The 15,468-nt window shown below is 42.2% G+C and overlaps 1 protein-coding gene across 6 annotated transcripts in view; it reads right to left on the minus strand.

The window, feature by feature from the left end:
- Nucleotides 1-15,468, minus strand: part of MAPKAPK5 (MAPK activated protein kinase 5) — a 333,373-nt gene that overhangs the window by 97,214 nt on the left and 220,691 nt on the right. For all 6 annotated transcript variants that reach the window (XM_069214824.1, XM_069214827.1, XM_069214826.1 and 3 more), the window contains one exon: nt 2,776-2,963. In XM_069214824.1, the coding sequence (XP_069070925.1) occupies nt 2,776-2,963 (188 nt within the window). The remainder of the gene's footprint in view (nt 1-2,775; nt 2,964-15,468) is intronic.

The following is a 15,468-nucleotide window of genomic DNA, read 5'->3' on the forward strand; positions in this document are numbered from 1 at the left end:
TCATACACGGCTCCTACGCAGCTGTCTTATTCGAAGGCCTAAAGTATCCACGGTCATACTGGTCATCAGGGATCTCTTATCTGTAATTCTCTTCAATTAGTTTCTCCAAATGACTTCAGGTATAAAAATGTGATATTCCCCTGGTTGAAGTTGGAGCTAATTTACAAGACAATACTGTGAAGGAGTTCCTAGACATCAAGGGAGCCAAGATACTTCATGATGTGATTTTCCATAATCAGCCTTGATGTCAATGGATTTGTCACTGTACGTCAAAGGTCAGAAGGAGATCTTTAGGACATTCGGAAAGGCTTCACTTTAAAAATATTCTCAGACTTGAGGGAAGGGTCTCTCCACCCATTGAAACACACATCTACTTTAATACATACATCTCTCTATTGATTTAGTTTTTCTTCATAAATCTCACAGTATATGTTTTACTTAAATAAATTATGACCTATTACATCAAACATATCTTTTATGGGCAGCTTAAATTGATGCCTAGCACGTTCCTTATATTAGAAAAATATTTTAGCACAAAATCAACACAAATATTAGAAAAGTCTCAAAACATTTTATAGGCATTAAAATATAATATTCGGTCCACATACATGCCAGTGGATCACATACCTTTACACACACACACACCTTGCCCATACATAACCCACACTGTTCTAACAAAGCAGGACAGTGGAATCATTTAAAGTACATTTTTGCATTTGTTAATAGTGCAGTGTTAGAGGTATGCAGAAAAAAATCCACTAAAAAAAATCCCCTTACTCGTGTTCAATCCAGTCAACACTTTAGAAGCAAAGTTGAGTTCTTTGCCCAAATTACTTTTTCGTAAGAAATTAAATTTATCAGTAAGATATCTTGGTAATGTAACTGAAACATTGCATTGTTTAGTAAAGCTTAATAAGCATACTGTTACTACTTGAAAAAGTTGAATTTTGGTTGTCCATCCTGGAAATTGGTGCTGGGATTAATCTAGTGAGGCTGAATGCAAATACTATAAATGATAGTGTCAAAAAATCGTTAGAAGATGTAAAATGTTTTTAGGGTTGACATGCTGAAGGTCAAAAAGCAGTAAGTTATGAACTTTCTTCCCATAATGAAACAAGTAATAGCTAGCAAATTAAATATGCTTGAAGGGCAACAGCTTAACACCCCTCTCTAATGCTCCAAACATAGGGGAACTATTATTTGTTTGTATAAACACACAGCATAAATGGGAAGACATGCTATTTTTGATTGGCAATACATATACTTTAAGCAATGATAAATCACAATTATAACTCATAATAATGTGAACATCCTTTACATAAAACATTTGTGTCAAACATTGCATACGGTTTGCTACTTGAAACATCTGAGGTATACATGCTTCTAGGATTTTGCCTCCTTGTATTTTGCTCTCTCTTTACATGCTAGGAAAACATGGAGTCCTTTTAGAGTCCTCTATTTCTGTTTATGAATTTTACAGAAGTTAACACCAGGAACCACCAAGAGGGTGAAGTGTAGTATCTAATCAAGTTCAAAGCAAATCAAAATGTAATCATGGAGGCTTAATGAGGAGCCAAAATGCAGGAGACATGGATATTACACTGGAAATCTAATAACTATTGTTATTAAAACAAAATGTTAACAGTCAAGCAGCAATGTATGTTGAACTATTACAAGGTTATGTTTGAGTCACTCTGGTGAAGAAATAGGGGCACCCACTATAAGACTTCACAATATATAGGAGTCATAAGAAAATTAATGAACTATACAAAAAGTTGTTGCTGGAGAGAATTCCTGAAAAACTAATCACAACATTTGCAGTTTGGCTGTAAAAAAGACACAGGTGAAGAGATATCAAACTAAGAATTCCCTCACTTGATTTAATATGAGCTTGTAAAGTGTGAGCTCAAGGCCCACAAGCTCACTGGCGAAGATTAAAACAGTCCAAACAAAAGGTGAATGGAACGTAGAGTCAAATGTACTGAGGAATCGCACGAAAAACATTTGGAATATTCAAAGAAGACAAAGCCATGAAAGTTACAAAGCTGGTGTGCGCCCAGCAAAATCTTTTTGCAAGCACCCCTATAAAGTAAAACTTGTGTTCTATGGGGTTTGTAGAGAAGAGATGACCGGCAAATTAGAAAGGAACTGTCATTTTAGAAATACAAATACATTAAAGAAATTGCCATGGAGCGGTCACACTGCTCTTTATTTTTTAGAGAATACATCTGTTACAGCAACAGCTGAAATCAGCGTATTGCTGAATGTAGGTGTCAGCCAGAGAAAGGTATTGAATTTAGCTTAAAAGGTGCTGAATTTATGTTCTCAACGGCATAATCCACTCTTGGGATTCTTCTCCAAACTCTTACCCCCCACTCAACACTAAGCTGCACCTCACCACCCTGCTCAAAGCACAGTTTAGGAAAACAGCTGTTAGCCTTGTGGACCCCAGCTTACTGATGGAACAGGATGCATAACTGTAGTTGGGAGAAGAATTTCATTCCTTTTCTCTCTCTCCCATAACACAGGAGCAGGCAGTTACTATGTGCAAAATCCTAGTGATGTCTCAAGGCAGGTGCTGATTACAATTCTCTTAACCGTGCGTCAGCTGCATTCTTATCAAATCTTAAGCCATACTTCGATTTGTTTAACAAATAAGTTCTACGATCTACAACAAGCGTCTGATGTCCAAGTTTAATAATGTAAATATTTTAACCATAACATAGAATGCTAAACACATTTAAATAGAAAAGGATGGCTCCTAAATCAACTCACTTTCGAACAACGTCTTTCGCCATCTCTGAGATTTGGCTCCATTCTTCCTCTGGAAATTCAAAACTCCCAGTCATGATCTTTTTCCGCATGTCTTTTGGTATTGTCCGACTGTGGTGTTTAGAGTAGAAAGGAGGGTATCCACACAACATGACATAAATGATAACACCAAGGGACCAGAGGTCACAGCTCTGAAAGCAAAGACAAATGTTTTTTCAGTCTATAACACAGTAATTTCAAAGTGAAGCAAGAGATAGAGCAACAACCAATTATCTCACAGAATAGGTGCTACGTTAAAGAAGTTCAACATGCCCCAGATAGAAACACTCCCATATGCTCAACATCACACCAGCTCCCACTTGGGTTGCAGATTTGCAGCCAAACATTGAAATCAGCTAGAAGGCATGATTAATGTATTCAAAGTTAGAGGAGGTATTAACTGTCAGGCATGTTAAGACTCAAGACTGACTTAAGACCAAGGGTCATTTTAGAACGAAAAGAGCTACATCTCCACTGTAATATGTAATATGATTTGAAGAAGTAAGGAGGTATGAAACTAAGAATTTTGAAGTCGACTGAACGAACAGCATCCCACTGTTTCAACAGAAGTAAACTGTCTTTTAGTTTTAAAAGGAACAAGATTAGCCTTTACCCATCTGACTATTCAATAGATGCTAGAGTACATTCTCTTGTAGTGATAACTTCAAGGTACCTTTTCACAGCACTTTGTACAAAGCGTTGCATACTTTTGATGAAGAATGTTCAAATGTGTGGTTAGCTTTCTCTGAAAGGAACACAAGATTTCTTGGACAATACTGACTCCCCAGGTTATCTTCCACTATTGTTCTGTGAACTGGGCTATGTTCCCTGTTACATGGGTGTGAAGGTTCTGAAGAGTTCTCATCAACTGCATAGAGCTGCCCAATCATCTTGTGATGTTTTGTGGAGCTTTGTATTTGTACTTTGCCCACTCTACTGGTATAAGAAAGAAGAGGTTCATTAGCAGTGCACATCACTTGCTACTGGAGCATCAGTTTATTTTACAAGAGTGAGACACAATTCTGAAAGTTTAAGTTACAAAGTGATGGCTCTTTTCACTTACTTCACAGACCCATCAAATGGGATATTTAATATCTTTGGTTAAAATTTGGTTTTAAAGTACTTACTCAAATTCACAGATATTCTCAAAGATATTTATTAGGAGGTGATAGAACAGACACCTGGAATGGGGCCTGGCAAGTAGGGCTGGACTGTTCCTCTTGGAGCAGGACCAAGGCTAATTTGCTCAGGGCTGGTTCCTGCCTGATGTGGCACAGTTGGCTAGAAACAATGGACTGGATTGCAGCCCAGAGTTCAGGCAATCCACTTCGCACAGTTTTGTCTTACAAATATTTTAAAAACACTGAAATGTATGAAAGATCGAATACAGGATACTTTACCATTTATCAATCACAAGCGATTGGAGAAGGTACATTGAGAGATCAAGTTGTAACCCTCCATTAAAACTAGCATGAAATGTGGCATTTCTTGACAAAATTACAGTGTGAGCACAGGAACTCAACAGTTAATTTCAAAGTGGCTTCTGATAAAACATGCAAATATTGGCATGGGACCAGAAAACCGAAACGCTCACACATATCTCAGGTTGAGTCATGCCCCATTTACCCTCATTTGGACCTGAGCAGCATTACCAGAAAGAAGCTCATAGTTTAGAACCTCTTTGATTCAACTACGTTTTATGTAGCACTAAAGTGACTTCCAAAATATTCTTCTTCAAATGATATGTTGTATTTTTTAATTCTGACATTTTTGCATACTGCTGGTTCTAAAATATTTAACGTATAATTACTCAATGTGAAACATCTGTAATTCAGCTCCATAAATACCGCAAGCATTAGAAAAATAAAAATAAGAAGAACACCCTTGCATACTAAAAGTCTGGTGCAAGTCCAAACAGGTACACATTTCGTAGAAATTAGTACTTCTACATAACTACTTTAAGCTAAACAAGAGCTCAAGGAACCTATGCATGAAATATGTATTTATATACATTTTTATTGATTTCAAACACTCCTTATGAAAACCTGATGTGGACATCATGCTCTAAAATTTACCAACTCCGCAGGTAAAATTAAAACATGCAACTCTTGTGAATAGTGTAGAAATTCTCTACTTAAAGGTTCAATATTCCATGAAACGAGTCCTTCCGTCACCTACTGAGATTCCAACAGGCCCAGAACAGGTTAGAAATGCTAATTAGGCAGCTTCAGGCCACTAACCAAAGTTTCTGTTGTAATAAGTTTGGCTCCTATCAACTTAGAGGCCATGGCTACTCATTGTTGCCATCCAGGGCTTTTGGAAGGAGGACAGGACCTGGCGAAGAAACCATAGAACAGTCTCTGCTGCGTCACGTAAGAGATACGCAATATTTTTTGCCATTCACCTAGTCAGATAATGAAAATGTCACTTACCCAGTGTACATCTGTTCGTGGCATTAGTCGCTGCAGATTCACGTGCTGTGCATAGTCCGCCGTCTGGTGTTGGGTCGGAGTGTTACAAGTTGTTTTTCTTCGAAGAAGTCTTTTCGAGTCACGAGACCGAGGGACTCCTCCCACTTCGGTTCCATTGCGCATGGGCGTCGACTCCATCTTAGATTGTTTTCCCCGCAGAGGGTGAGGTAGGAGTTGTGTATGCTAATAATAGTGCCCATGCAATGGAATAAATACGTATGTACAAAATGAAGGTTTAATGTAATATATTTACAAATGTACAAATGTTCAAGATCTACTTCTAAACGGCTACAGGCTCCCGGGGAGGAGGGTGGGCGCATGTGAATCTGCAGCGACTAATGCCACGAACAGATGTACACTGGGTAAGTGACATTTTCAGTTTGGTGGCATGTGTAGCTGCAGATACACATGCTGTGCATAGACTAGTAAGCAGTTATCTCCCCAAAAGCGGGGGTTCAGCCTGTAGGAGTGGAAGTAGTTTGAAATAAAGTTCTTAGTACGGCTTGACCTACTGTGGCCTGTTGTGCAGATAACACATCTACACAGTAGTGTTTAGTAAATGTATGAGGCGTAGACCATGTTGCTGCCTTACATATTTCGGTCATTGGAATATTTCCTAGAAAGGCCATAGTAGCACCTTTCTTTCTGGTTGAGTGTGCCTTTGGTGTAATAGGCAGTTCTCTCTTTGCTTTAAGATAGCAGGTTTGGATGCACTTTACTATCCACCTGGCGATACCTTGTTTTGAAATTGGATTTCCTGTATGAGGTTTTTGGAAGGCAATAAATAGTTGTTTTGTCTTCCTAATTTCTTTTGTCCTGTCAATGTAGTACATTAGCGCTCTCTTGATGTCTAATGTATGTAGTGCTCTTTCAGCTATTGAATCTGGCTGTGGGAAGAACACTGGTAATTCCACTGTTTGGTTTAAGTGGAACAGTGAGATAACCTTTGGTAAGAATTTTGGATTTGTTCTTAGAACGACCTTATTTTTGTGTATTTGAATAAATGGTTCTTGTATGGTAAACGCCTGTATTTCACTTACTCTTCTTAGAGATGTGATGGCAATGAGAAATGCAACTTTCCACGTTAAGTATTGCATTTCACAAAAATGCATGGGTTCGAAAGGTGGACCCATGAGCCTTGTCAAGACAATGTTGAGGTTCCATGAAGGAACAGGTGGTGTCCTTGGTGGTATAATTCTCTTTAGGCCCTCCATAAACGCTTTAATGACAGGTATTCTAAATAGGGAAGTTGAATGAGTAATCTGCAGGTAAGAAGATATTGCTGCGAGATGTATTTTTATGGAAGAGAAAGCTAGATTTGATTTTTGTAAATGTAGTAAATATCCTACTACATCTTTTGGAGATGCATGCAATGGTTGGACTTGATTATTATGGCAGTAACAAACAAATCTTTTCCATTTACTTGCATAGCAGGGTCTAGTGGATGGTCTTCTAGCTTGTTTTATGACCTCCATACACTCTTGTGTGAGGTTCAAGTGTCCAAATTCTAGGATTTCAGGAGCCAAATTGCTAGATTCAGCGATGCTGGGTTTGGATGCCTGATCTGTTGTTTGTGTTGTGTTAACAGATCTGGCCTGTTGGGTAGTTTGACATGAGGTACTACTGACAGGTCTAGTAGTGTGGTATACAAAGGTTGTCTTGCCCATGTTGGTGCTATTAGTATGAGTTTGAGTTTGTTTTGACTCAATCTGTTTACTAGATATGGAAGGAGAGGGAGAGGGGGAAAAGCGTAGGCAAATATCCCTGACCAATTCATCCATAGAGCATTGCCTTGAGATTGCCGGTGTGGGTACCTGGATGCGAAGTTTTGGCATTTTGCGTTTTCTTTTGTTGCAAATAGATCTATTTGAGGTGTTCCCCAAATTTGGAAGTAAGTGTTCAGGATTTGGGGGTGAATTTCCCATTCGTGGACCTGTTGGTGATCCCGAGAGAGATTGTCTGCTAGCTGGTTCTGGATCCCTGGAATAAACTGTGCTATTAGGCGAATGTGGTTGTGAATTGCCCAATGCCATATTTTTTGTGTTAGGAGACACAACTGTGTCGAGTGTGTTCCCCCCCTGTTTGTTTAAATAATACATTGTCGTCATGTTGTCTGTTTTGACAAGAATGTATTTGTGGGTTATCATTGGTTGGAATGCTTTCAACGCTAGAAATACTGCTAACAATTCTAGGTGATTTATATGAAACTTTCTTTGATGTACGTCCCATTGTCCTTGGATGCTGTGTTGATTGAGGTGTGCTCCCCACCCTGTCATGGAAGCATCTGTTGTTATCACGTATTGTGGCACTGGGTCTTGGAAAGGCCGCCCTTTGTTTAAATTTGTACTGTTCCACCATAGAAGCGAGATGTATGTTTGGCGGTCTATCAACACCAGATCTAGAAGTTGACCCTGTCCATGTGACCATTGTGATGCTAGGCACTGTTGTAAGGGCCGCATGTGCAATCTTGCGTTTGGGACAATGGCTATGCATGAGGACATCATGCCTAGGAGTTTTAATACCATCTTTGCGTGTATCTTTTGTGTTGGATACATAGCTTGTATCACCTTGTGAAAATTTTGAACCCTTTGTGGACTTGGAGTGGCTATCCCTTTTGTTGTGTTGATTGTCGCTCCTAAGTATTGCTGTGTTTGACACGGCAAAAGGTGTGACTTTGCATAGTTGATGGAGAAACCCAGTTTGTAAAGGGTTTGTATAACATAATCTGTGTGGTGTGAACACTTTGTTAGCGAGTTGGTTTTGATTAACCAATCGTATAGGTACGGGAACACGTGTATTTGCTGCCTCCTGATATGTGCAGCTACCACTGCTAGACATTTTGTAAAGACTCTTGGTGCTGTTGTTATTCCGAATGGCAACACTTTGAATTGGCAATGTATTCCTTTGAATACGAACCTTAGGTATTTCCTGTGCGAGGGATGTATCGGTATACGGAAATACGCGTCTTTTAGATCTAACGTTGTCATGTAGTCTTGCTGTTTCAGTAGTGGTATTATGTCTTGTAACGTGACCATGTGAAAGTGGTCTGATTTGATGTAGGTGTTTAGTGTTCTGAGATCTAATATTGGTCTCAGACTTTTGTCCTTTTTCGGTATTAGAAAGTACAGTGAGTAAACTCCTGTGTTCTTTTGTGTTTTTGGTACTAATTCTATTGCGTCTTTTTGCAGTAATGCTTGAACTTCTAGTCCTAGAAGGTCTATATGCTGTTTTGACATATTGTGTGTTTTCGGTGGGACGTTTGGAGGGAGTTGGAGACATTCTATGCAATAACCATGTTGGATAATTGCTAAGACCCAAGTGTCTGTTGGTATTTCCTCCCATGATTTGTGGAACTGGCTTAGTCTTCCCCCCACTGGTGTTGTGTGAAGGGGTTGTGTGACTTGTGAGTCACTGTTTATTTTGAGGGGTTTTGGGACCCTGAAACTTTCCCCGGTTTCTTGGGAATTGGCCCCCTCTGTATTGGCCTCGAAAGCCACCCCTTTGATATTGTCCCTGGTAGGTAGGTGGTCTTGTTTGTGAGGTGCTGGCTTCTGTGGCTTGACCTCGAAACCCTCCTCTGAAAGTTGTTTTGCGAAACGTGCCAAATGTGCCTCTGCCCTGCGGGGAATAGAGTGCGCCCATGGCTTTGGCTGTGTCAGTGTCCTTCTTTAATTTTTCAATTGCAGTGTCCACTTCTGGGCCAAACAATTGCTGTTCATTGAACGGCATATTGAGCACTGCCTGTTGTATCTCAGGTTTGAAGCCAGAAGTGCGCAGCCATGCGTGCCTCCTTATTGTCACAGCAGTATTTATTGTTCTTGCAGCTGTATCTGCTGCATCCATAGAAGAACGTATTTGGTTATTGGAGATATTTTGCCCCTCTTCAACCACCTGTTTTGCTCGTTTCTGGAATTCTTTGGGGAGGTGCTCGATGAGATGTTGCATCTCGTCCCACTGGGCCCTGTCGTATCGCGCTAGGAGTGTTTGCGAGTTGGCGATGCTCCACTGATTTGCAGCTTGTGCTGCAACCCGTTTCCCAGCTGCATCAAACTTGCGGCTCTCCTTGTCCGGAGGTGGTGCGTCGCCTGATGTCTGCGAGTTGGCTCTTTTACGAGCTGCTCCTACGACTACTGAATCTGGTGTCAGTTGTGATGTAATAAAAGCAGGGTCTGTGGGCGGTGCCTTGTATTTTTTCTCCACCCTTGGAGTTATTGCTCTGCTTTTAACAGGCTCCTTGAAAATCTGTTTAGCGTGCCTTAGCATTCCCGGGAGCATGGGAAGGCTTTGATAATGGCTGTGGGTGGAGGACAGGGTGTTAAAGAGGAAGTCATCCTCAATAGGCTCCGAATGTAGAGATACATTATGAAATTCGGCTGCCCTAGCTACCACCTGTGCATATGCTGTACTGTCCTCAGGTGGTGAGGGTTTAGTTGGGTACGACTCTGGACTATTGTCCGATACTGGAGCATCATAGAGGTCCCATGCTGCCTGATCATCCTGGCTCATGGTGGTATGAGCTGGTGATTGTGTTGGAGTCTGTGCCAGTGATACATGAGTTGACTGTGGTGGAGAGGGTGGTGGAGTTGCCCTCTTTACCACCTTTGCTTGTGGTGGCTTGTCTTGTTGCTGGAAGTCAAGTTTCCTTTTCCTTCTGATTGGGGGAAGAGTGCTGATTTTCCCTGTACCCCTTTGGATAAAGATCCGCTGTTGCGTGTGATCTACCTCTGTAGTTTGTAATTCCTCCTCAAATCTGTGTCTTTTTAGTTGGGAGGACAGTGATTCTTCCTCTGAGTAGGAACTGGTTTTTGGTTCGGTTGCCGGGTGTTTTGGCACCGAAACCATGTCTTTAGTTGTTTTCGGCTCCGACGAGATCTTTCTCTTTTTCGGTGTCTTGGCCTCTCGGTGCCGACCATCCTCGGTGCCGCTATCTCTGTGCGAGCAGCTTCGGTGCCGCTGTCTCGGTGTCGAGCCTTTTCTGCACCACTCTCTCGGTCCCGAGAGTGTTGCGTGCCTGTGTCTCGACCTGAGTCGGACGACTTCGGCACCAGCTCGCCCTTTTTCGGTGCCGATGGACGGTCACCTACTTTATGGGTTATGCCATGGCCTGTTGGCAGTGGCGTCCCCTGGGCTTTGTCTGTTTTTTAGTGTGATCTTTCTTTCGACGTCTTACTCACGGTTGGTTGCTCGTCGACGTCGAATTCTTCGGAATCCCAATCGCGGATGGAGAAAGTTGTTTCTTCTTCCCCCTCCTCGAACCCTTGTTGTCCTGTCGGTGTGGAAGCCATCTGCAACCTCCTGGCTCTTCGGTCCCTGAGCGTTTTTCTCGACCGAAACGCGCGACAGGCCTCACACGACTCTTCCTTGTGCTCGGGGGACAGGCACAAGTTACAGACCAAATGTTGGTCTGTATAAGGATATTTACTGTGGCATTTAGGACAGAATCGGAACGGGGTCCGTTCCATCAGTCTCGATGTTGCACGCGGTCGGGCCGACCAGGCCCCGACGGGGGATCGAAAATACCCCGAAGGGTTACCAAAGCTCTTTAAGGCTCGGTGTCGATTTGCCCTAACTATCCCGATACCGAACGAAACAATACCGATAAATTTTCCGTTGATTCTGACTAACTTTCCGACCCGAAACACGGAGCGAAAAGGAACACGTCCGAACCCAATGGCGGAAAAAAAACAATCTAAGATGGAGTCGACGCCCATGCGCAATGGAACCGAAGTGGGAGGAGTCCCTCGGTCTCGTGACTCGAAAAGACTTCTTCGAAGAAAAACAACTTGTAACACTCCGACCCAACACCAGACGGCGGACTATGCACAGCATGTGTATCTGCAGCTACACATGCCACCGAACATGTTGTTTCTTCACAAATCAAGTTTTTTGGGGGATGGGGGTTTTGGGGTACTCAACGCAGGGTAATTTCTCCAATGAGAATCAGATTTTGATAGCCAAGAATGTGTAGGTGCTGTAAAAGTCCCACAACATGCATTTTCTAGAGGAATCTGGTTCTGATGAAGCAAAAGGGTGAAGCTGAGATGCAGTTACAAATATGAGGGAGTTTAAAGGCTGGGTACAGTACCACCATTTCAAGATAAAAGGACCTAGAAGGACTGTGGGTTCCAGAAAGGTCTGTGGTGTCTTGAGCGCGACCACGACCCGAAGTCGTGGTCCGAGTGCCAGGCCATGCACCCGAAGGCTTTGAGGGTGAGGTTCCTAAAGCTAATGGCGGCCCGGCACTAGACTCTGCGTAAATCACGGTCTCAAGTCAGAAGTCTCTATCAGATATTATAAGCAACTATACACATCTCGTACAGTGGATGCCCTCAGGGCAAACTCCTCCTACTTGGATGGCATTGCAATGGTATGGCTTACAGAGGCATATACCACTGGAAGTGTGGGGTCGGAGAGGAGGGTGCAACTGGATTAGTGCATCCTCAACTAATAGTACCGGTTAGGTGTAGATAAATTCTAGCTGGAGGTGTGCGTGAAAAGTAGCTATGAGGATGGTTGTGTCTCACAAGAGGGAGTTCCCTTTACGGACTAGGTGGTCTCACACACATTATAGTGTCATGCTTCATCATTTGACCACCTAGCCCCCCACCCAGATAAGATAGTACTACCTGGGCGGACTCAACCTCATTGTTAAAGGAACAGTCGAGGGAGACTTTCTGGCCTCCAGATCAAATGGTCAAATCAGAACTGCCCCCTCCTCCCCCTGACCAATGCTACCCTGCCCGTTCCTGGGGAATACCCCTTACAATAGGTCGCAGACGACACCAAATACCTTGGCATCAGAATACACAGAGACATGAACCAAACTTTGCAACTCAACCACGGTCCAGCCCAGGTGGCCCGGAAGATAGAGCTCCTGCTGTCCTTGGCGGGTCGCGCGGCCATAATTAAAAAGATCATTTTCCCACGATTTTTATACCAATTCTTGAATATTCCCATACCACTCAGATTGTCTTTTTTTGCACCTTTCTGGGCCACCTCCTCCGCTTGATATTGGCCGGAAGCAGACCGTTGGTCCACTGGGACACCTTGACTCTCCCTCCTGAACGTGGTGGTTTTGGCATCCCGATAAATAAAAAAATTTAAAAAAGAAAGAAAAACAAAAACAAAAAAAAGCTTACTACTACTACTGGTTCTGAAGCATTTCTGCCATTTGGGAGCTCAAGACAACTGCACAAAGACCTTCTCAACTGTCACCCTCAAGGTTTTCATGGCTCACACTCTTGAATGTTGATCTCCGATGGCTGTACCTGAGCGCATCATGTAGCTAAGCACCCTGGGCAATGTAATCCATATTATGTTCCACCTTTGTGTGTTTGTTTTTTTCAGCAGCATTCACCGCAATGTGTAAGTAGGTGAGGTGCCAACTGCACGTAAACAGAATCAGCTGTGCTCATTTAAAGTAAGGCATTGGATAGAGCAGTATGCTTATAAGTCTAATGACAATGTTTTAAAGCCCAAAAAGTAGTTTTGGACAGCACACTGTACACACTAAAAATGGAATGTGTTTTTGTTTATGGTGCGCCGCCTCCAATTTAACTAGAATAAAATTTGTCTTTTATATGACTTTAGGGACAATTACTTGGTTTCCAAAACTGTTTCTAACATGTTGGATATTCATTTGAGCATAAACGCTACTCCACAATACTCGGCAACTAACTTACAGCAAGTAAATTGGAATATAGCCGTGATTAGAACTAAACTGGCAAACTAGTCTGGGGAAGATTTATTTTCCAAGAGACCTGGGCGGTCACAAAGGTCTACAGGCAGGGTTATACAATGTACAGTACTGATGCCATAGCATCGCAAGCAGGTAGGCCATGTAGAGGGCATTAGACCTTCTTTCCCTTAGGCTGATTCTGAAGGCAGGGACTCCTTATCTTCTGGTGAACATCTACAAGTTGTCTCCTTACAATAAGCACTCCAAGAATTAAAAACTTTGTACACCTTTAAAAGCTTATGGGGATAGACATCAAGGGGCCATCTCAGACGACCTTAATACCAGCATTGAAACCTACTCTCTTAGGTTAGAGCTGACTAGGGTAGAAGACTAATGCTGGGGAATTTCTTCATACTCTAATAAAGAAAAATATTACAATGAGCTCGGCTGCCTTATAGGTAGCGGATATAACCGTGTTCTGCGGCCTAAGAGTGTGCAATGGCCGTTCTATTTTGGACTCTAGAGCAAAACCAACTTTTGCGGAAGGGATACAACAAAAGTAACATTGACTATATACTGATAGAGGTTAGGACCTGTCATGAAATGGCAGACATGGCAGTCACTGATCCCCAGGAAAGCGACCATTTTTCACTTACACTTGACCTGAAAGGATTCCAAATTAGGGATACAACCTACTCTCAAACATTACCATCTAATTTAACAGTCTTGTCCAACAATAGACAAAATGAGAGATGGATGGACATATTAAATACTGAGAGTGCCCTACAAGAGATATACAGAACTGTTAGTGTAGCCTACACTTAAAGACCAGGAATGTACATCCTTAGATTATGGCGGTCCAGCAAGAGTTATTTTCAAGTTTGCAAAAACTCTTTGTACTAGAAGCCAACACCTGTAACAATCCCCTCAAAATGCATGAATGGTTCAATCAGGTTTGTAGAGAGGCTAAAACTGATTTGATGAAACCCTTACAAAAGTTGAGGCCTGATATCTTTAGAGCTATACGGAAATATACCAAGGTGATTGAGACCAGTAAGTCCCAGTGGGAAGCCAAGCTTTCGGAGGATCTGTTGGTAGCAGCAAAAAGAAAGGATACCAGATGGTTCTGGCAGCTGGTCACACATGATGGACGAAGGGATCATGCTCGCCCAGAAAGTCGCATCTCTGCGGGGGAGTGGGTTAAGCGTTTTACTGCTCTTGATGCAGATTCAATTCTTGAGGAGGGTAAAAACAGTATCTGGACTTTTCCTACGACCAAGGGCACAGAAAGTGAGCCAGTGGAATTTACACTGGAAGAAACCCTATATGTGATTCCTGCGCAATAAGTAAGTAAAGCCCCTGGCCTTGATAAGATCCCCTCTGACTTGTACTGTTCTGAACCCGATTTGGTGATCCTACATAAACATTCTGTCCAACGCCATAGCTGCAGTGCCCAATGCCCAACTCCTGGAAGGGGGCCGATATCATACCAATTTTGAAAAAGGGAGAAAACCAAGACCCAGGTAATTATCGGCCTATAAGCCCTATTGGTAATGTTCAGAGGAGCTACTGCAAGTAACTCCTGACAAAACAATGGGAGTTCAAAAATGTGCTGTCAGACTTCCAGATGGGGTTTAAAGCCAAGACTAATCAGTTGACCATGTCTGAAGGTTTCTGACCATATATAGGCCGGAAGTTGTCAACCTTGTCCCAAGGGTTTAACTCTGGGAGGTCGTGGGAAAAATAAGTGTCACTGCAGGTTTACTGTCTTTGATCCAGCTATTATATACACATAATTTTGCTAGAGTAAGGTGTGGAAAGTACAGCAGCTATCCCTATTAGAAGAGGTGTTCGCCAGGGCTGTGTCCTGGCACTCACACTTTTCCTGTTACTCATTAATAGATGTATCACTTACCTCCTGGATTGCGAGAATGATTCCCCCAAAATGGCTGGACTAAAAGTCCCGGGTCTGCTATGTGCAGATGACGCACTTCTCCTTTCTAAAACTTTGGGGGACTAAGTACCCTTCCGGGGGACTTCAGTCTAATCTACAAAGACGATGGCCTGGAAATAAATACTAGTAAAACGAAATAATAGTATTTAGTCCCAGGGGAAAAGCTAGGGGGAATGTAGTTTTAGAAGGTGCCACTTTAGTTAGGGTTGTCTGAGTTTGACTACTCACTTTGGAGCACCTATGCCGTCGAATCAGTCTCACCTTTTTTGAAACATAAGAAGAATTTTGAATATAAAGAAACCATAAACATACATGAAGTTTGAGAGGTGTGCAATTTTGTTTGTTTCTTTGTTCAAATTTTACCTAATGTGTCACCCATTACCACACCTTGTTTTCCTATTTGAGGAATTCATAGCAGAATCTGTGTGAGATATCAGCCAACCATTCGGGACATGCAATACCCCGGCTATCATATATAAATGTGTGGTTGTCTAGGTTAGGATTGAGTGAATTAATATTGGTTGTATCCCACTACAATACCAGAATGTGCCTTA

Source organism: Pleurodeles waltl, chromosome 11, assembly GCF_031143425.1.
Source record: "Pleurodeles waltl isolate 20211129_DDA chromosome 11, aPleWal1.hap1.20221129, whole genome shotgun sequence".
In the NCBI taxonomy this organism is placed as follows: Eukaryota; Metazoa; Chordata; class Amphibia; order Caudata; family Salamandridae; genus Pleurodeles; species Pleurodeles waltl.